At 34.4% G+C, this 24,001-nt stretch overlaps 1 protein-coding gene across 1 annotated transcript in view; it reads left to right on the top strand.

Moving 5' to 3' along the window:
- Window positions 1-24,001, top strand: part of LOC118189200 (sal-like protein 1) — a 206,556-nt gene that overhangs the window by 34,841 nt on the left and 147,714 nt on the right. The window contains exon 2 of the mRNA XM_085815019.1: window positions 10,344-10,462. Coding sequence (XP_085671145.1) covers window positions 10,426-10,462 — 37 coding nt within the window. The 5' untranslated portion in view covers window positions 10,344-10,425. The remainder of the gene's footprint in view (window positions 1-10,343; window positions 10,463-24,001) is intronic.

The following is a 24,001-nucleotide window of genomic DNA, read 5'->3' as shown; positions in this document are numbered from 1 at the left end:
ACAAGCGATGTAGAGGATGACTGGTATTCGAGACATGTCTATCTACATCAACACCCTGTGTTTCTCACGGGTTCAGAAGTAATTGCAAAGTATTTTAATAATAGTGTTAACGATCACAATTCAGTACGTTATATTATGCACCAAAATATTGGCATCGCTATTTATTATTAACACCTCATGAAGGCATTAGTGGCTTCATTTCACGAATTTCCTGCGCTGGCAAAAAAGAGATTATTCTCAAGCAGCATGGGTTCAAATAAATAAGTATATTATTGTGGAAAATAACTTATAATATAATAAATGTATCGGGTGGCCAAGATAAACCGAGCCGGACTTGCTTTGGTTCAGATTATGTTGGGCCAATAATCTGAACCAAAGCAAGTACTGATATTTATCTACTCAAAAGTAATACGAATAATTACGTAAAAAAGTAATACGAATACAACAGTAATACGAATTTATTTACTCAAAAGCAATACGTCCGGCGTTATGCTGCTCCTCTTAATACAGTACTTAGGAAAATATTTATTGCAAACTTTGCCAGCAAGTAATTCAAAAAAAGATGCACGACTACGCCTTGAATTACTTTCTTGTTAAATAAGAGCAAACATCCCCACATAGCGTCAATTGTATGATCGAATATTACCATAACAATACCTTCTCTTCTTACCGTTAGGCACTACTGTTTTGAGCAGTTCCCTTTAAATACTTTGGATCTTTATCTTGAACTTTTTGTCCGTCTCCATCTGTAATTTGAGAATTTTTACTAAATTTTGGGCTGCTATTTCTAGCCACTATTTTCTTGTTGCTGTTTTCAGCCACTATTTTTAGCAATTGTTTACTGCTCTTAGTAAAGGCATAGAATCGATTTACTCAGGTATAAGTTATTAAGAAATAATTCGATCACAGAAATGAACGACTGAAGAAACTTTAATGACTGAAATTATTATTTTTATTTCATTCAATTCTAATATGCAATAATCAAACTCAGAGTTTTCTAGCAATTCTAGGAAGTCTTTCTCTGCTACAGGCAAGTCTGGGTGGATTCCATTCGCCCTCCATTTTGCCATTAATAAATTTATATCGCTTCATAGTTAATATTTTTAGTCCTGTCCATATAGCATTTCTGCGACGACATTTCTTGAACGATCGGAAGATTTTTTTAGAGTTTTTTTCGAATGTATAAGACTTACACTCAGTTCTATCTACTCTCTTAGATTTAGTTAAGTTAGACGACAAATTATTTAAATTTTTGGTTATAGCTGGATTTCTAAAGCGATATTAAATTTTGCTTTGCTGAGTGGTAGCATTCTGGAGTCGTTCTAGTAACATTTCTCTAGTCAAGTGGACGATGACTGTGCGGTAGCGTAGGTTAATGTAAAAGGTTCAAAATTTCGATAAGGACTTTTCAAAGACCAATGTTATAGGTTAAGCTGGATATTCAGTTTCGTATAACATTGCAATTTCTTTGACCTTATCAGAAGAATAAAAGATTTCATACGCCTTTACGGAGATCAAGACGTCATAATTAACACAATAGCAAATACTCTTCTGAGACGCACACAGATAAATTTTTCTATACATGCTTTTTTAAGTATGAACAAATTATAAAAGCACGTATTTCACATGAATACATTCCTGCTTCCGTTATTTGCAAGTATTAATCACTAGTCCCCTTCTCCTGCGAGAATACTGTTGGAAGGATTTGTCAAAATAGGCACACCTTTGATGTAGGTATCAAGAGTGATTCATGGTAAAAGAATTTTCCAATGGGCTCAACCTTCCGATTCATTTATCCACAGAATGTTTGCTTTTGCAGAAATAAAAGCAAACCCCCCCCTTTTTTTTTTTTTTTTTTAACATTTAGAAGAAAGTTGGTGGTATTTTCATTAACAGAATTTCCTTTCCAGGCAGAATTAAAATTGTTGCCAGAAATTTGTATAGTATAAGCCTCCTGGCCAAGCGATTCAGGGAAAATGAACGTCTCGAATACACAATTCAGCCTTCTCTTTATGGCATGAATACAAGTGGCGTTTTTATGTTGGAATAATAAAATAGATATTTTATTTCATTTTATTTAATAAAATAGATAATGGTTTTTTTAACGAATTGAAACTGGTATTTTGAATAGCTCATTTTAAATTTATGATCTTACGTTTTCTATCTGAATTTCTAGCGTTTTATTCTGAAACTAGTGCACCAGTTGTTAACTATAACTTTGTTTAATTAACAGCATATGGCAAGGCCCACGTTAGCTGTTCTAATCTAACGTGAAGAATGTTTTTGGGAAGAACTTTCTTTCATTTAATTTAAAACTGTTCCAGATGTTAAACTGGAATTCGAATACAAAAAGCTGTCAATACAAAAATCCATATCACTTTTCAAATGATGCTGCCAAATGTTGTCGCCATGTACATTATTTGGGTGGGTGGGGGGAAATAAGGTTTTTTTTTTACACTCTCGCTGAGCTCGCAGTCTTTTCATCCGAGGGAGGCTGTATAGAAACGTGTAAGGCGCTCAAAGAAGCTGCCAGGGAATGTAGCCCGACTTGGTGTTAATGTCCCCCTTTTAGCTTTGTTATTAAGCCTCCCCCCCGCACTGACGCCATAAACAGTTGAACAGCAAATTAAAAAAAAATTTAAAATTTGCATAGCAGTATACGCATAAAATTTCCGATGCAGTGTTAAGTATTGGCATACATTTTTCTAATTTGTTTTAGCCCAAACGTCGTTAGCCCAGAACGGCTATTAAATTCGTTTTGGCATTTTGCGTCGATTCACTTTCTGCGTTGATTCACTTTTCAAACTGTTGCCACCAACTATTACAGCCCTGTATTATATTTAGAGAAATTAAATAATGAAGAATCTACATAAATGTATGTATGTTTCTCGCACTGTGATAAACAACGGTACCTAGAGCGTTTCCACCCGAATAACGTACGTTTCCACCCGAATGTGGGCCTCTGGAAGCCATAATTTGGAATTTGTTTTATTACCTATTTTATATTTTGTCAGACATTAAAGAATTTTTGATTAAGAAACTGAATGATTTCAATGGCAACAATGTACGAGGGGAAAAAAAATAGCTCAAGCCCGCGAGACTGTGAATCCGAAATTCTAAAGATATGCTCCTTTTAAAATTATTTTGCGATACTGCTGTTGAACTGAATTTTATGGTTTAAGTGCGAAGACCATGATATGTAATAAATAAAGGTAACACACAAAACGTTTTAAAAAAGGGAGTTGCTATTGGGCTTCATGCTGGAGGAAACGTTTTAAATGTGAGAAGGATATCGGAATGGATTTTTGTCTGCGCTGATGCTGTTCGCCGCTTTTTTGTCGAGCCGATCTGCAGCTTCGTTGCATTCTCTTTCACATCCATACTAATTTTGCATTTGAGTGGCTGTGGTTGTTAAGAAGCATTAGTATTTCTGATACAAGGGGTGAGTTGTGTCCATTATTATTGACAGCCAAAAGTGATGACATGCCATCAGTACATATTGTTGTTCAGATGGGACAGTTGTTAGCGTCTCAGACTGAAGTACCAATGGTTCCAAGTTCGATTCCCGGAGAAAGCAGGGATGTTTGTAAGCGTATAGTGTCTGTGCCGCAAAGGGGCACTCAAAATATACAGTGAGCCAGAAGTCGTCTCAAGAAGTTGGTAGTAGGTGAAGCGAGATCGGGGGTATTTTTATATTCATATTCGATATTTATTATACTGCATTATTGTTCAGTTCTCTACAAATATCCAGAAAATTAAAGGGAAGTGTTTCCTATATTGTTTGAGACATTAGGATTTTTTGGAAGCAGAAACGTGAAAAATGAGCAATGCCCTCGCCGGAACTCGAACTTCGGATCTCTCGAATATGCTTCGAGCGTGCTGATCGTTACACCACGAAGGCATGCTAAGAAGGCGGGAGAAATACCTTATATACTCCCTTTTAAAGGGCAAATTGGGATTAGGGGACCCAATCGCCAAATTCTGGAGAATCCTCATCCACGACCCTTTTTAGTTCGGGCGCCACTGTAGAGACATTCAGATATTTTGGAAGCAGAAGGCTTGAAAAATGAGTAGTGCCCTCGCCGGGACTCGAACCTCTCGAATACGCGCCGAACGAGCTGACCATTACAGCACGAAAGCATGCTAAGAAGGAGGGAGAAATACCTTATACTATTATGTACTTCTTTGTCCCCTGTAGCCTTATGACTGAAGCACCTACCTATCTGTCATTATCGTGTAATCTTTTTTAGATTCCATTGGTTTTGCAATAGAATATTTTGGCACCTCATTTCTAAGTGTGATTATGATGTAACTTAAAAAGTGGTGTTCCTTCTATTCGCGGAAATATTTGGCCTGACTAGAATTGCCGATTTAGCTTTAACTTATAACTCGAGTAAAGACGAAACACTTTCGTATTTACGTATTTTTATCAATTAATGTTCATTGAACGGGATTTGGTTTGTTCCCCTTGAAAAGTCAACTAATTTCCGATCAATGACAATGATTACATGTTTTTATTTTTCCTTTTACAATTGAAATTTATTCTTCGTGATGATTTAACTCCAGTCCCCGTTAAAACATTATTAACATTTTGCTTTCAAATTACTTCAAAACATCTTTCAAAATATAACTTACCAGTATGGATTCACACTTTTAAAATAATTCTACTTTAATTAAACTTAGGAGATAATATAATCAATTAATCAATACTGTTTAGGAAATAAATTATTATTAACTAACTTTGCAGCAATTGCGCAGGTAATAATAACTTGTATTCGCACTAAATGGATTTAAGATCATACAACATTTAATAACTACAAGTATATATAGTATTGTAAACCGGTAACGCACTGTGTTATTGTACCAATATCTGGTATTTAATATTTTGTATATTCAGTATTTAATCGCCAAATGTGTCGCACAGAGTGGAACTACCGTATGCTACTTTTTCTCCCCTCTTGATATCTATAGATTTCACTATATTAATTGTCGCCCAGACGGTATAGTGGTTAGAGGAGCCTATTACGGTACCGAAGGGCCCGGGTTCGAATCCCGGAGAAGACATGGATGTTTGTAAATGTATAACGTCGGTGCGGCATGGCGGCACTTTAAATATGTGCCGAGCCGAATGTCCTTTCGTATGGATTGGTGGAAGCAGAGAGGGGTGGGAGACCCTCGGAATTTCCCCCGGGGTGCTGTCCCTCAAAATTGGGGATGGAAAATTAGAAGTTCAACCTCTCTTCGGAGTTGGCTCTGGCAACCATTGTTCCATGTAATACAACAACAACCTATATTCATTATTGCAGTTTTTATTTTTAGTTTATTTTTCCTGTACTAAGAACTCAGCATTTTGGAATTATATTTACATTTTGTAACTATATACAGATTTAACTGGCACATAAATATTATCTCTAATATACATGAACAATGTTTCTCTAATAAGTATAATCAACAATATATAATATTCGTTAGTTCTTATAATTGTCCACAAAATGTGTATGAACAAATAATAGTTCATGTCAAAAAATTGTGATTGCGTAAAAACTATGTTTTTGGGGAGAATCAATAAATACCTTCTCATTTGCTACGACCGTCCTACGGCGAGGAATAGTAAGTAGAAGAAGGTTGTGAGGCTTTAATCAATCGGATCGGCAGCCATCCCTTACAGAATTTCGGGTGTTCTCCAATAAAATTTGTGCAGAACTGCACAGTTAGTGCAGCGACACTATACCTGTACGATCCACGGTAAACTTCTGTTTCCCACCCCCTTCACATCTACCTTACCTGCCAGTACATATATGATATCGGTGCTGTTTCATCTGTTGCTACGTGTTTGATGGCTGTACTGGTTGCTAAAGCTTCGGCATGGAAGATGCTACTATACGGATGCAGCTCAGTTTTCTATGTACGGGTTATGTCGTGGCCGTTGTATCAGATGTATGCGCTGCCCACTCCTTCATCTGAGTTTTCTTAATTTTATCGACAATGATTCGCATTCATATGCCTTTACGTCGTCATTTGTCGTTCCAGGTAGTCAGTAGAGCCGTAGATGATATTGCGAAATATGGCATCCCTTCGAAGCTGTATGACCTATGTGTATGTCGCTTCCTGTTCTACTTCTTAGGCTGTTCTACTTCTTAGGTACTTTATTCTACTTCTTAACTCTAGCGAACGGGCTGGCTTCAAGAGCATTTTTGCGGGTTACCGCATGTGTTACATTGATATGAGACAGTTTCTCTTAGCAAGTTCTCCACGGAGGCCACAATACCTTCAGTTAGATGCTCTTTCGTGCTTTGCCTTCATCAAAAAAATCATTTCAGCTTAGAGCGATCCTGGGTGAGAGCAACGTGTACCTTGGTAGCCTAAGAATATAAATCATTATATGGATATAACATAAGGGCTATTTCCTACGGGGAGGGTTGCCTTCGCAGAGGGCTTTTTAAGAAAACTAGCTTTTATTTACGCTATACACGGAAAGAATCGTGAAAACGCTAATGCGTACAAGTCATTCGTCGTGATTTGAACGAGGATCGAACTACCGATCTTAATCACTCGGGCGCTGATAAATAAAACATTATAAGTATTTTTCATTCACGTCATTCATTTTTATTTATATACACGAGATGGCTAAATAACAAACTTTATGCTTTAAAATCAAATGTTGAGGTGTGCAGTGGGGGATATAATTGACGTAATATAAACAATTAACTGTACCTTTTCTTTCAACATTCTTTATTTTTGCCATTCTTAATATTAAATACAAAATTTATGGAAATAGTTTGCGTTATGTTTGAAAATAATACATAGCTAATTGTGGCCGTTGTTAGACTCGATTCGACTCGACATGCTCTATCTAAGTAATTCACTATGTTACATTTTCGATTTCTTATTCTTGAACTGTTAGTCAAACATTGATTTGAAGCTCAAAGAAGAAAAAAAAAAAAAAAAAAAAAATGCAGCTATTAGATCGGCGATTAACAAATTAAAAATTCGAAAATCGTAAATTATATGGTTGAAAAACAATTTTTCTTAAAAAAGCCACAGATTGTCGCTGAACCAGACCATGAATTATTAAAGCACTAGGCATATTCCAAGACTATAAAAAGAGCGGCCGAGAGGTAAAGATGCTGAACACTGGTAGGGACGGTTACGGTTTCGAATTCTAGCGAACGGGCTAGGTGCATGGACGCTTTCTGTACCTAGCCCGTTCGCTAGAATTCGCTAGACCAGACAATTTTCTGTATGTCTAACGTGTATACCAGCCAGTTCCTCTTAGAAAGTCTTCCTCGAAGGCATCCCTTCCCTTAGTCAGATAGCCTTCAAGTGTTTTTTAAATAAACTAAACCATTCGAACAATAAAGAAGCTGAGATATACTCGTTGCGTGATGGACTGTAAATTTTTCAAAGTAAAATGCAGCAATTTTCAACTTTTCGTCGTGTAATGGAAAACTTTTCTATCGTAAAATTCTCATGTGTTGGCTTTTCTGAAATAAAAACAGAAAAGGCTGGGGGGGATACAAAAAATAGTTATATTGTAACTCTAATTAAGCGACATGTCGTGTAAACTTTAAAACAGATCTTAGAGCATAGATAAGGAAATGGGGTATCTGAGGTCGTATTAGCGTCGAATATATGGATTCTAATTCCAAATGAAATGTAGTCTGCAAAGACTTCCATTTTTACTCATTAGAATATAAATCTAGAATCCGCATAAGTATATTAAATTTCTTGCTTCTAAAGCAAATCGAAGTGAGAAGAAATGGAGGTGGGGAAAAAGGAAACATTTTCCTGATACAATGAATGAAAATTATATTCCTTATTTCCTAGGTGCGTCAATAATTCACCTATAGCTTAGTTGAAGAAAGAAATGTTATTAGTATGACTATAAAGTAATATGATAGCCTGAAAATTTCACATAAAATTAAGTTATGGGAAACATGAAAGTTATGAAATTCGGGTAATTCAGAAAGCTTTTCGCAAAACAGAGCATGTGCAAAACCGAAACTATTTTCCCGCCTATAGGCGAGTAGGTGTCCACCCCCGACATGTTTGAGCCGGTTATGATTGGCGAGGCGTCGACATATTCATAACTCTTCATAACTTTCTCCCTTTCCCATTGATCAAGATTATCCAACAAGAGATGACATCATATACGTACGACCAATAGTAGAAAGGCGCAATAGTTGCGTCATAGGAGACGAAAGGAACGAATGAAGTGCTAGAATTTTGTATTTAGCGCTTTTTTGGCGAGATTTGCGTTTTAACTCCTTAATTCTCGTAAATGCATCTCTGAAGGTGCAATTCCCAAGTGCGAATTCAAACCTTTCCAAGTGTAATACATATATACAGTTATAAATACGTATATATGCGATGACATCATATGTGAACAACATTCTTACTAAACGACACATTAGTAACTTTTTGGATCCAGGTGAGTGACATATGACATCAGGCACATTTTTCAATAGTTACAATGATGACGTAAAATGTTCATAAAATTTTTATCAGCTAGCTAGTTGTATTGCGAATCACAACAATCACATCGCTTAAATACATTATAAATTATTTCAGTTAGCTATAGTGTTTAAATATAAAGATGCAAATTATTAAAAAGTATTGCTTTTAAATATCTAAATTTTCAAAAACACTGCAATTATAATTTGAAAGTTTTCTTTTTTTAAATACGACAGAGGACACTAAGAGAAGGGCTACCTTTGTGGGAGGCTTTCGAGAGAAAGCTGGTTGATATTCACGTTACATTTGGGAAAAGCGATGAAAACCAACCAGGCAACTAGCCCTTTCGCCTGATATCAAACCTGTGTCGAACTTCCAGCACTCGAAGGTTTTTAACCATTCGACTACTGATGGAGCTTGAAAGTTAAATGATCAACACCAAGAAAATTATACTCTATGAGGTCTAAGATCAATTTATATCTTATACTCTCGAAAGGAGCTTTTGTTTCTGATTATTTTAATACCTGGAGGATGCTAGTCTTCGCTACGCAAATTTAGCGTCCTAGTAAAACATCACTTTTTCCACTTTACCAGCTGGAAAATATTTGTTGCAAAGCAAGCGATGCAGTATTAAAAAGTGTAGCGCTGCTTCTAGAAGAAGTCTTTTCTTTATAAAACTATCTTCACGTATCCTTTATTTATGACAGAATAACATAAAAAACTTGTTATTGCTATTTTAAACCGTTTCTCTCTGGCATTACTATTTTGAACAGCTCGTTTTAAGTATATGATTTTATTATCTGTATCCTCAATCTAAAAAATAACTCTTAAAGTAATAGGATTATTGCAATTGTGTCAAGTGTGAAACATAGTTCTGAACACCACAAATATATATAATATATATATATATATAATTTATTTCTTAAACAGTATTGATTAATTGATTATATTATCTCTATATATATTAATATTAGCTCAAAAGGCGTTAGCCCAGGGGGGCTATTAATTTCGTTTTGGCATTTTGCGTTGAAAACTTTAAATGTCAGTTTCACTTTTCAAATTGTTGCCACCATAAATCTTACCGCCCTGTATTATATTTAAAGGAATTAAATAATGAAGAATCTGCATAAATGTATGTACCGCATTGGGATAAAACGACGGTACCTAAAGCCATCAAATTTTGAATAACGTATGTTTCCACCCGAATATGGAAGGCCGAGTTTGAAATTTGTTTTATTATCTATTTCGTATTTTGTAAAACTCAACGATTTCAAAGCGAGCAATGGAAACACTGTGCTTAAAAAAAAACATTTCTGTCTCCAGTGTGCGAAACTGTGTGTCGGAAGTTCTAAAGATATGCTCATTTAAAAATTATTTTGCGATATTGCTGTTGAAGTGAATTTTATGGTTTAAGTGCGAAGAACAGAGAATGGAGAAAAGTTCCGATATAAATCCTTAATATTTTATCTAAGGAACTTGTTATTCAAAATTTAACACATGTTTAGTGCTATGCCATTCACTTTAACCGAATTTGGTTAAAGTTACTGGCTTCTTAGTTGTCATTCATATACCTACCATCTTAAGCAGAAGGCCATCTAAATAAACCATGGGTTATTTAATTCCTTAAAGAAGTATTAATTAATTTAATTACTGAACCATGAACCGCTTAATTTTTCAGAAAGTTTCAATAGGATTCGAATACTTAAACCGTTAACTAAAACCATTTTTATAACAAAAATTCACGACACTTGGGCACGATACACATACCTATCGTCTAAAAATTTAGCCCATTATTGTTCAATGGGACTCGTTTGTAATATTTTCAGTTTAGTACTTTACCAATTTCATACCTTATTCTTTTACTAATACTTTTGTTCATTTATAAACAGATGTGAAAAACCCTTCGGAAAATGTAGTAGATAAAGAAATGGCTTGGCATTCTGTGGGTGTTAGGCCTCGATAGGAAGCAGTATGACAATTCGTATCGATTCCGTCTTCTCATTACAAGGTAAGTGTTTCTTATTACCCTTGTTTTTAAAAAATTAAAATTACAGTAATTTTCTACCACCCAAGTAAGGAAATTAGTTATTTAATTTTATATCAATTTGAATCATTTCTGGTTGAAAACAGTGATCATATATTAATCTGCCTTTAAAAATAATAAAAAATTAAATTCAAAGTCGAAATTGGCTCTGGTTTATTTCTATGAATTAATTACTGGACATAAATAAATTTTTAACGTTAAAACCAACAAACAACAAAAAATAAAAAGGAAATTTTTTTAGAAAGTTAAGTTCTTGAAAAACGTCTTCACGTATAAATAAATGGTTTACTGAAGCAGCGCAGTGTTACAATCGCAAAACTTTCGTTTTCAAATATGCATTTTAACCAATAAAAAATGTTCTACGCAAAATCCTGCTGTACATTAGCGTGTAGCCTCTTACTTTACAACAGGCACTATAAAGCTATTCTTCACCCTAAACCATGACTCGTAACCATGGCAACGACTATTGCGGAAGAAAAAAAATTGAACCCTCTAATTTGCTAAAATCTCTTAATTCGCTCTATGCGGCGATGACGGTCATGAGGGGATAATAGCTACAACCATAAATGTCTGTTTTAAAATACCAGACTATAGCAGTGGGGATATCTTTATATTGAAGATAGGGACATTTTTTAGGGTTTCAATAGCACCAAAATGTATGTAATTTTTTAAATGGAACTATGTAATACCAAATATTATTTCAATTAATAACAAAAATAGAAGGATTTCTAAAAACACTGGCGTTTTGTTACTTCTTATTTATGACGTTTTGAAAATAAGCTAATGAGGGCTCGAAAACAAAGCTTCAACATGTTACCAGCAGAACAGCCATCATTAATAAAACACACCGTTAATAAAATATTATAATTAATAGAAACATTTAAGAATTTTTTGAAGCAAGGAAATCGAAGAAATCCACAGTGCTCTCGCCGGGATTCGAGAAGCGGACCTTTCGATTGCTAACCCTACGTGCTAACAAGTAACACCACGAAAGCATGTGGAAAGAAGGGAGAAAATACCTTATAAATGACTCTCTGTTTCTTTTTAAGATAATAGTGAATAGAAATAAACAATATTTTCTTAATAAATAATAATATTTTGTAATAGAAACAAAATGTCAGCTTGCATCTCTTACACCCCTTCAAAAAAAATCACTTATACGTGGGTTCTTCCATCCTACCATGAAAACAAAATTTGCCAGATGCTTATAATTACCGGCGGCCTACCAGAGAAGAAGCTTGAACTCGGTTAGTTCGATCTAGATTCAAAGTCTTAAACAGGTTAAGGCCCACCAGCGGCCGAGCGGTAAAATCGCTGAACACTGGTAGTTCGGTCCGAGGTTCGAATCCCGCGAACGGGCTGGCTGCATGGGCGTTTTCGCGGTTTTCCCCATGTGTAACGTGTATACGAGCCAGTTTCCCTTAGAAAGTCCTCCACGAAGGCATCCCTCCCCTTAGGCAGATAGCCCTAGTGTGCTTTGCCGTATTCTCAATACACACTTAAACAGGTTCAGCTGCATGAGCGTTACGTGGTCTTCTAATCGTCTTACGTGAACACTAGCTATATTCCCTTGAAAAGTCTTCCACAAAGGCACCGTCTTATTTGGCAGACAACTCCCATGGTTTGAAAGATTCTTATAGACTTTGGTTCATATTCAGGAGGAACGGTCTGACTGCATACGTTTTATGTGAATAAGTGACTGTTTTCCTCAGAAAATCTTCCGTGAAGACATTCCTTCATTGACAGAGGTAGGCCTGGTGGGCTTTTTAGTAATTCAGAAAATAGAAATGATAACCAGCGTCATTCTTATGAAAATTGGCAGTTTCTGCAGCAAACCCTGTGCCCTATAAAGGGAGAATTGGTGATTTTAGAGCTGGCCTGTCAAACGTAAAACTAGATCTTGTAGATGTTTATTAATCACAGTACTAAATGGTTACAAAAATTAGCATGTAAAGGGCAAATACAGAATACTTGGGATATCTATTGTTTATCGCTTAAAAAAATTAGTGATTTCTAGAAGTCGTGCATGGATAATTTTTAAAATACCCGGAGGAACAAGACTGAAATTTTTTATGCTCGATACCTTTTGTCTTAATCCAATCTAATTCCTACGTACGTGTAATTTTGGGGTATATATTCACACATATCGCCTGCAAAAGTTTTATACATTAGTACAATGAAGTTTTTCTCAAAACCTCGCGATACGCATATATACAGTTTCCATTTATTTTGGAACAAATGCACATTTTTCCTCTGGGGAAAAAAAAAAAAAAAAAAAGAGAGAGAGAGAGAGAGACTAAAGAGAAGATTCTTGAAAGATAAAGTAATAAGAATGCGATAATAAACAACATACATAACTTTGAGCAACTGACTGCTAATTATAAATTAATTCGTAATTAAAAGTATAGATATATAGATATACAGTAAGACCCCGCTTAACGCTGTTTCGTTTAGCGCTGTTTCGGTTTAGCGCTCTTTTATTTCAACCCGGGGATTCCACGAAATCGCTCGCAGCATACGGGAATTCCCCGAAATACTATTATGCAGAGATAGGTTTCAAATACATATCCGAAAGAGTGTACTTGTATTTCTTGTTTGTGTGGTATTGTACAGACATATTTTGAAGGGGTAAATGTGGAAGATGTCGAAGAAATAATTCAAGAAGCAGCGGCTAGTCTTTCTAATGATGAGCTCAAGGAATTAACTGAACAAGAAGAAAACAAAAATGTTGACAGCAGTGATTCAGAAGAAGAGCAAAAAGAACTTTCGATGGCGTTTGTAAAAAGGAGTTTGTCTATCATAACTGAAATAATGGATCAATTCATTGAAAATGATCCGAATTTTGACAGGAGCTCAAAAGTAAGGCGTGGTGTTAGAGATGCTCTATCCGTTTATAAAGAACTTTTAAGAGAACAACGCAAAAGAAAAAGGCAAACAACATTAGATGCTTTTGTCACAAAAAGGCAGAACACTGAAAACGCGGACGGCTAACTAAATATGACTGAGAATTTTATTTGTTTTTTTTTAAGAATATTCGTTTTGTTATTTATATTTTGTTTTTATTTTTGCAAGAAATAATAATGTGATATTAATTTGGGCTTTAAGAAATAAATGTTTGGTTTTATTTTTATTAAAAAAACATACTTTTTAAATTTAATACCTAACCAATTTCCTAGCCATCTTCCCCTAACCCCAATATTTACATGTAAAGATAGCCTCGTTTAGCGCTGTTTCGCATTACGCTTTACTTTGATGGAACGTATCCCCCCGCGTTAAGCGGGGTCTTACTGTATATAGAGGCAGAAAGCGACATCAAAACCATTCCTGACCCAATAGAAATTGCCTCCAATTCATTGCTTTAGGAATCATTGATGCAGACTAAAGCTACATTAAAAGAAGGTAATTTTTTAAAATGAAAATGAGAGAATTTTTTGATTTAATGATAATTTTAGCAATGAATTGGAGGCAATTTCTTGGCAGTCACTAAATAGAAATATGACTAAACAATGAGGAGACAGTTTCTTTTAAGCATCAAATTCTTAAACATTTCTCCTTCAACGGTTGAAATTAATTTATTTCAGAAACTTCTAATTTTTAGCAGAAAATTTTCCTTTTTGGATTTGTAAGCTATTATGGACGTTATTTTCTGATTAGGAACGAGTTATATTGCATAGCGAGAAACCGTATCGTACGTGGTAACAGATTTCATTATACCTTTTGGTATAATAAATTAAGATTTGTTTTAAATGTCTGTTTCGTTGACCCATTTTGTGCTCTTTGATACGATTGAAAAATTGCTTTTAGCATTTGTTAGCACTGCTTATATCAGCTTTAAATTATGCGTAAGCTCAGTTACTTACATAAAATTTAAAACTCTGAAATCAAGTATTTTGTAAGTTTTATCAAGTACTTCATAATCTTTTAGGATCAAAATAGTTGCCAGTGCCTGTCAAAATTTAGTACAAAATTTTGTCGAAATCTTAAAATATTTTTCCAACAGATTTGTTACACTTATTCAACGTCAACTTCAAAGACTTTGTTAGTTTCATTGGTATTATCTGATATGCCATCTAAGAAAGTTGAAAGCAAAACCTGACTCGCAAATCAAACTATTTATCAAAATCTTATCAGACTTCTCTTTGAAGTTCTCCATCTGTGGGTTTTAGGAAATAATTAATGGTGATTCTAATCTTCGGTAACTATTTGCAAAGTAATTGCTGCTCTCTATGAAAAAGAACAATAGACAGTGAGTCAAGGAAATCTCAATACTCCTACCATACATTCTGATAACTAAATGTTGTGGGCTCATCTAGTTAACTGCCGAAAAGGCCCCGCAAATTCCTGTTCGTATTGGACAACAACATTACGAAGGTCCATGTCTTTTGTGACGTTTCCCGGCCTTTCAGATATGACCGAGTTACCACACTCAAGATATTGTGATTAAACATTTATATTATGCACAGTGTCACCAAATCAAGCAAAACAATTCCTTTTCGTTATACTTTAAAACATCATTTGTTCGAACAAAGAGACTTTACTGATGTTTCGTGGCTAGGCATGCTTCTTTTCATATCTACAGTCAAACATATTCGCTACAACAAACCTCCAAGTATAACGAACGATCTTTTTAATTTCATTTAATTTCCTATTTAAATTATGTTACTCGGCTAGAGCGAACTACCAGATGTTTGAAAACTGGATAGAACGTAATTTAAGGATATCTTCTACTGAAACTTTTTCGTTCTGCTTCATGCTTTAACTGAAAAATTACTATTGATTAAAATCATCCTTGTTTAGGACGTTCGAATTTTATCTATGTTTGAAAAGCGGAAAATATTTTTACGTTACCTGTCATTTTTTATCTTCCCCCTAATCTTTATCTATGTTTTAAGAAAAAGCTGTGCTAGGTAACTGTATTATACACTGACGTATAATAAGCATATCTTAGGTACCCAACAGTATTCTTTACTACTAAGTGAACGAATGTTAATGGATTATCTAGAAGGCCGTCAGACAGCTCTTTTCAAGGCTGGTGCTATAACGGAAATTTTTGCTATTCAGAGAAAGAGGTAGTATTGATTAGTTTCTTAAAGGCGTGAAACTACACAGGTGAGTCATCTTTTAGGGAATGGAAATGTTTTATCTTTATCAGTTTGTTTCAGTATTTAAAATGTCGTCCGAGTTCTGTCTTACGAGGGATTTTTCATTCTTTTCATCATAAAGAACTATTGCACCTTTGCCCTGCAATGTACATATTTTGAAAGAAGTGTAGGTTTTCTCTTTGGGTATATTACAGATTGGGGAAGAAATTATGTTCTTTTTCTTATTTCCCAGAACGACAAAGCTTCTTCATGTATTCTTTTACTTAACTGTCTCTAAATCGAAAATCCATACGTGTGGCGAACAGTTAACGAGCAGCATTCTGTACTGAAGGTGAGATGAGCATTATTGAAAAAGTACAGACTCTATGTAAGTTAAATCTGTACCTTTCCGCAATATAATTTATCCAGATCTATAATTACTAGCAGCAACCTAGTAATCATGGGGAAAATGTTTGGATACGAGGGAAAAGTTTGAAAAGGCCGAGCATTGAAGATATTCAAGACGCATTGTTGAAATGAGTCACCCCTCAAAGAAGCTGCAACTCGTTATCTGGATATATGCTAAATATAAATGTATATTTAGATGGCGGTGTGTAATTTTAGGGACGGACCTAAACCATTAATTTAAGCTGACTAATTCATCGTGTAAAATATTAATGTATGGCGAAACTAAAAAACTAACAGAAAGAAATTTATTAAGTGCCGTTCAGTATAATTTTTTTTTTTTTAATTAGACGTAATTACAGGAAACCTGACAACAGTTTTATTTATTTATTTTTTTTATTTATTAGAATTTTTTTTTTTTTTTTTTTTTTTTTTTTTTTTTTTTTTTTTTTAGACAATGGATATAGCAGGACACCAGATTCAGCAAACCAAACTTTCGGCCCCCTAAGTTCATTAAGCGGGGTTCAAATGCATTTAACCAATGGTCAAGTGACCAGACCCACAGGTGAAATTACATCACAGTGTGCCTGACGTCATTAAATAATTCCACTGTGACTTGTTTGTGGGACCCAATCATATCTCAAAGGCAGGAAATAAACTTTTTGTCGTGCTTTCGGTTTGGTTTCCAATCGCTAAATGGGTTAAGATTTATTAGATGTAGAAGAACAGTAGGGACATCTATGTCTAAAGGATTAATGCCTTCGTGATGGATTTTATGAGGGACACTAGCTCATACTTACTTTACAATGTAGAAAAAAAACACATGAAGACTCACGCAGAGCTTTTGTAATCAACAATAGTTTTTCCCCAGGATCAATAAACGTACCTTAATATTATTCATTCTTCCTTTATGAACTTAAGGTCTACGACAAATCCTTCAAGAAATATTTATTTAATCGCCTAATCTTATGGCAACAGCCATGTGCATATGTTCTTGAGTTCTAAAGTTTACGTATTATTACAAAATAATAATAATAATGAATCCGTAAGTGAATAAATAATAAGTGCGAATTGTTTATTTTACTTCTCGCATTAAGGTGAAAATCTACATATGAATGTCATCTTTAAACAAAATATATCTGTTCCTATGTCGGTGGATCTAATTCACCCAAGAGATAATTATCAGTCGTATAGAAATGCTAATTACTTTTAGTGACAGTGAAAACTGGTTTGCCTGCGTAAATGAAAGAACACTTCCTCTGCTGCTTTTCATGAATGAATCTTGAGGAATAAAAAGTAACAGAGGATGATTTTTAATATCTATAGTAACAATGAAAACCCAGTTTATAACAATTTGATTCAATTAAAGCCAGTTGATTTGGAGTTATCGCAAATGAAAGCTGTTTTTCAGATTCGAATCTTCTAAAGATAAAAGATATAAATATAAATATATATATATATATTTCCTACAGATAAAAGAAAATTCTTGGCTTTGAAGAATTCTTTTCAAGAACAGAAGCATTTAAGAACATTGTCTCACAAAACTAAATGACTGGGAAAAAAAATTTGAAGATCTCAAAGCCGATTTTATTATAAACTGTTGAATATCTTATTTAATACTGAAATCGAGTTTTATGGAGGAGGGGATTGGTTATTTATAATATCCACATAAACTACCATCCAGTTATTTACATGCATATCAATTTATTTTTTTTTAACCTTTGGTCTAGTTTATAAAGCACTCAGTTTCATTTCCATTGTGAAGCTAATTTTTTTTTTCCTCGTTCTACATCTTTACTTGCATAGAACGCAACGAAATGCTTGTAAGTCGGTATATAAACTGGGAAAGTCCATTTGACAAGTCTGCAAACGACTAGCAAAAAAAAAAAAAAAAAAAAAAAAGGAATGTGACTGATAGTTGACAGTGTAAATTCTTCAGCCACTTTGTAAGTAAAATAATTCTTCAGCCACTTTGTGAATGGGGAGGAATGGGTTATACTGGTAATTCAGCTAAAAGAACAAAACGTATTACCGGATTCATTACATAGGTTTCAAAAACGCAAAAGAAAAGATAAAAAAGAATGAAAAATTAGAATACTCTAGCAAATCTTTAAACAAAACAGAAAACATACGGGCGTTCATTAGTATAAATATGCATGGTAATATAGTGCTGAAATGAAAATGCACTTATACAGTTTGAACTGTATAGCTCATGTTAAGAGTATTATAGTAAACATTTTAATTAAACTGCAACATTATTTTAAAGATATATTCTGTTTAACCAGCAGAGTTATACGGAAGGCCGAGTAATCGGGAGTTAATTTGAGGGACTAGTGTTTATTTCTTTGGAATTGAATTTTTCGGTTTTATGTATTCAAAAGACATATTTCTACTATTTTTGAATTATTAAACTAAAATATTGTTTCTCAAGTTTTGGAATACAAAATGTACCAATTAACTGTGAAGCTGTAGTATAAAACTGAACGAAATAATTATTTTATAATGTGTCCATTCTGTTTCTTTTCCATATTTTCTTGTAGTTTCTGATTTATGGGTAAATTCACTTCTAAATATGTATCAGACAATTAATTATTAATCTATGCCACTTGTAATTTATTCATGAGCTGAAATCTTCCTTAAAATAAGAAAAAAATCCCAAACAGAATTTCTGACCTCTCCCCCAAAAACTTCACTTTTTGACATTCACACCTCAAATTTTAACACACATGATTAAATTTATACTCAGATACAATACTTTAATATTTTTATTGTCTTTTTGTAAATATGGCACACCGAATTTCACATTAAAGTGAATATCTCTTTTTGTATCTTCAGTATGTGCGCAGTGATTCATACAAACGGCAACTGTAATGGTGGCCAGCGATTGCAAACTTGAAAACAGGTGTTTTGTCCCTTTATGCCATGGCATCCTTGTGCTTGAAAAAGTGCCCCTGATTACATGCACAAGTTCTTGATGCCACGGTATGTGCAGTGGTATATATTAAAAGGTCATGCAACTTGCGCCTCTGAATAAAGGACAACTTCAGGCTTTCTCTAATGCTCAAGTGCAATTACGAAAGTGGGAGAAAAGAAAATTAATCTTCTGAAGAGACGATGAGTCAATGACGTTACAAAAAGCCAGGAAAGTTAAAGACTGCTAGTCGAGGAGAGCAAATTTTCTAGTATAATATAAGTATCTTGTACCTCGGATAATACTGCAAATGAAAACTCGTATAAAATTTATACATTCGATACACTATATAATACCCATTCGTTATAGCGACGATTAGATTACTAGGATTAATGTCATACAAAATATCCGGCTGACGAGGATGTATTAAATCTCTTTTCGCTATATTGTCTACTAGATATAACTTGATTCCCACCCAGAGTCGTAGCTAGGGTTTTCAACGCCCAGGGACAGCTGAAAATTTCGCGCCCCCTACTGCTTGCCAAGGATGGAAAGCATTTAATCCTAAAATGTCGTAACATCAGTTTGGCACCCCTTGGATTCTGCGCCCGGGGACAGATGCCCCCCTTACCCCCCTCTAGCTACGCCCCTGTTCCCATCCCCTTATAAGACGCAAGAGACCATTACAACGTGCGTCACCTGTAGAATTTTAGAATGATAGTTTGCGTCTTCTTGGAATTAAAAAAAAAAAAAATTACAACATGAAAAAATAGATGTATAGGATAGATTAATAGGATTTTTATACAAGTCCTTAAAAAGTGCTTGAAAATGTTTCTTTAAAAATTTTCAATAAAACAAATATTCCGAGCGTATACAGAATATCTTACTTATTCTTGGACCAATAACGCCTCCCTGAATTACATTGGCGCCCATCGGTGGACTGTATCGCCCATATTGAGAAACTGCTGCCCACCAGCGGCCGAGCTGTAAAGACGTTGAACACTGGTAATTTGGTCCGAGGTTCGAATCCCGCGAACGAGCTGGCTGCATGGGGGTTTTCGTGGTTTTCCCCATGTGTAACGTGTATACGAGCCAATTTCCCTTAGAAAGTCCTCCACGAAGGCATCCCTCCCTTCAGGCAGATAGCTTTCGTGTGCTTTGCCATAATTAAATAATCCAATCCATTTGAAAACTGCAGTTTACCTGAATAACGAATCTGCAAATGCAAATAGTGGTTAGGGAAGCCTGACTGCGATATCGAAGGGCCTGGGTTCGAGTCCCGGAGAAGGCATGGTTGTAACTGTCCGTCCCTTCATAGGAGGCGATGGTGGCCCGCCTATTAGGTGCCTCCATAAAAGAGACCACCACACCTGGCCTTATATAGATTAATGTACTATGTTACACTGTAACTGTTCACAATCTGCCATTGTGGGGGAGAGAATCTGCAAAATACTTCTATAGCTCACGCTAGTGATGATAAATTTTCAGTGTTAAAGGAGAATGAAAACGTTCGTAATAGATGTAAACGTAATGTAATAGATGCAGAGTGCTCCAAACACACCCATTTACTCTGAAGGGCTGCTACTGTTTATCAGAACTGGAGTAGTCGATTTCATGTGTCGAATAGCTCCACTATATGTGAAGTTCAAATTTTTCAAATGTCTCCATAGTGAAGAAAACTAATTTTTTGTCAATGTTCAACATTATCGATTGTGCCAGATTCTCCGTTAGCTCAGATAAACCCTATATAAAAGGCCCTTTAAAGTATCCCAGAATAACTGAGTAAGGGGGCCGATACTCTTTAAACAAATCAGCTAGTGTTAGCAGAACATGATTAAGAGTATAAGAAGAATCCTTAGTATGCACATAATGGCCCAAAATAATCGAAATATTTTGCAGGATACTAGATGAATATGCATTTAGACTAATGATGAAACGTAACATACCTTCTACAGATTTGAAAATTTAAAAAGTATAGCGTAACTGAACAAAAATATTGAATGTATAAGGTATTTTCCCTGCCTTCTTAGCATGCTTTCGTGGTGTAGTGGTCAGCACGCTCAGCGCGTATTCGAGAGGTCCGTGGTTCGAGGCCCGGCGAGGGCAATGCTCATTTTCCATCTTTTTTGCTTCGAAATAACTTAATGTATCTACAAATGAAATGCATTTTCATTTCAATCAATCCGATTAAAATTTAAAAAATAATATTTTTAATAATATAAATGCATATATTGCTTTTAAACAACTTAGTTTCTCAGTTCGAGCGATAAATATTTTACACTTTGCCAAATGAAAACAGACTCGAATGAAAAGTGAAACAACGCGTAATGAACCAATGTAAAATAGTGTTTGAAGACGAGCAACCCTTCTGGGCTTATAACTCTTCAAAAAAGAAAATAAATAAAATAAAATAAAATAGTAACTTGAAAATGCAGGTGAACCCCCTCCCCCCCCCAAAAAAAAGAGGAACTCGTAATTTGCTTTTGTCATGCAGAATTAAATATTTGCTTTGTTACGTCGGTAGCCGATTAAACATCTAATTTCACATTCAGTTTTATCTATGGCTATTGCAAAGAAATATATATATAACACAAATTTTTTTTAAAAAAATGGATTCTTTGTAACGAATGTAGATTTGAATGAGTTATTAAAATGAGTAAAAACGAAATGTACGTCACATACTTTTTTAAAGGGGTAATGTAGAAAGGCATATTTTTGCATAAATGAATTAATATTTTAAATATTGAATACAGTTTTATAGTTTGAATAGTCTATTAATTAAATATGAAGAATGAGACTTATTTTTCCTTAAAATAGATTTTACCCTTTCCACATAGGGAACCATTTTTCAAACTACAAATATTTTCCATATTTTTTGTTTAATTTTATAATGCCATATAAACCTCAATTGTTTTTATCCCGGACTTATGCATAACATTACACAAGTTTATATTGCGAGAAAATTCTTAATAACGTTGAAAGTTAAGATTGAGAAATATGTCATTTGAGATTTTAATTGAATACTTATTAATCAAATTTAATTGTTATATACTTCATAATTTCCATGCATATATATACACATAGGACTGAAAAATAAGTAATAAAATATCGAAGGGTGTATATTAAAAGTAGAATATCCATTAATTTAAATATACTAATGCAGAGAGTTGGTCAGGTTTAATGTAATATTATAGTTATGTTTTAAGGCAATTATAAAAATTTTAAGCTGTTTTACATATAAATACATGTATGTACAATATATATGAAAATTATCCATCTTGAAATGAAAATCTAACACTACACAATTTGCAAAATTATTTCATCTAAAAGCGTATAAACAAGATCTTTTATTGCATGCTTATAAAAGAAAATACTCTCGATTCCCGATGAGTACTACGTTCTTAACTCAAAATCGTGATTAATCTGAAGAATAGTTTAAAAAGAAGAAAAAAAAAAAAAAAAAAAAAAAGAGAGAGAGAGAGAGAGAAAAGAATAACCCATAGTAGAATTAAAATAAAAATGCATCATCAACAATTTACTTGCATCATCAACCAGTTTAACCGGGAAAATAAATTCGCTTGTACACTAAATTCAATTGGTATAATAAATTCATTTGTATAAATCAGTATACTAAATAGTTTGCATACTATATTCAAACAAAAACCAAATTAAAAATGAAGGAGCTGAGTTTTAAATGACAGTTATCTCGGTTGTAGCATTAAGCTGAGTTACTTTGTAGCACTATACTGTCATTACTGATATCACACGCATTTTTCTTTCCTTCTTTTGTGTTTTTCTATGGACAGTTTTGCTTTATGTTGAGGATAGTTTTCCGTAGGAATTTAGTAAACAAACTAACCTTTATTCTAGATTCAATTCGCTTAATCTGCAATCCGGCTAATCCTCCTCCGGTTAATAGGGAGTTGACTGTGTAGCAAAAAATAGAAGGTACTCAAAACTTTCTCTCTGCTGACTATATAGTCTGTTAAAGATATTTCAAGGTCTTCCACTGCCTCATTTGCGATCGTAGCATGTGTCGTGATCACTGCATAGTTCTTATTTTCTTCACCTCATCTGAGACTCAACAACAGTCAGCCTTCGTTCGCGTGCTTTCATGAAACTAAACTCGCTAAATGGAAATGAAGTGCATTTGTGTGTGTTGGGGGGGGGGGAGACAATTGAGGAGACTTGGCTATCTGCCACAACTATTGATTACGAGACAAGCTGGTCAGGAAAATTACATTGAATTGTCAATTTTAGAGTAACAGACTATCTATATTTTGATATAGCTATCTATATTTTGAGTTCTTCACCGTTCAATGAAGAAAACTAAGAGGAACTAATGGTCTATAAAACGTGTTGAAAAACATGATCAGGGAGGTTCCATTTCAGGAGTTGAAGTAGTGTTAGCACTGGAGGACTCGAACTGGGACTCGAGGTCCAACCTCTGTCGAAACTGATTGATTATTACGAAATACTGTATGGTCCAAATAACTGAGTGCCATGAAAAGTAAGTATTATATTCTGAGGGAAATTTTCACCCCCAATGGAGTATGCAGTCGAGCGAATAATTCGGCAATGAGCAAAAAAAACGGGAGACGACTTGCTAGAAAATATTTCTTTACGGAAGGCGAGATCTCCTGTAACATGTCTAGATATGTCACCTCATTTATTTCACCCCCCGGAAAAACAAAAGGAATACACTAACATAAATACAATAACTTCAAAATTCCAGAGATGCATAAGCACGATAACAGAAATCTTCTGTTTTCTACAAAGACTAGTTTTTTTTTTTTTTTTTTTTTTTTTTTTTTTTCTCCCATACTACGAATTTTTGTGTTTCAAGCATGAGCGAAAATCTTTGTATTTCATTGTATTCATTTTGGAGAAAGGGTCATCAGAGAGGAGGTAAACATATTTTTTTCAGTCAGAACCATGAGCAGTACTGCTCAATTTTTGAACGAAATATTAACTGCAGAAAATCGAGAAACGAACATACATACCTACAGATTATTCATTACTTAATAATTAAAGAAAATCAAAAATATATATTCGAGAATATATTGTTGCCAAGCGACGTTGCATAAGATCTTCTATTTAACATCG

The sequence above is a fragment of the Stegodyphus dumicola genome, chromosome 4 (assembly GCF_044657685.1).
Source record: "Stegodyphus dumicola isolate Sdum_Otavi_A_Nest chromosome 4, ASM4465768v1".
NCBI lineage: Eukaryota > Metazoa > Arthropoda > Arachnida > Araneae > Eresidae > Stegodyphus > Stegodyphus dumicola.
This window is presented reverse-complemented; position numbering and strand designations above follow the sequence as displayed.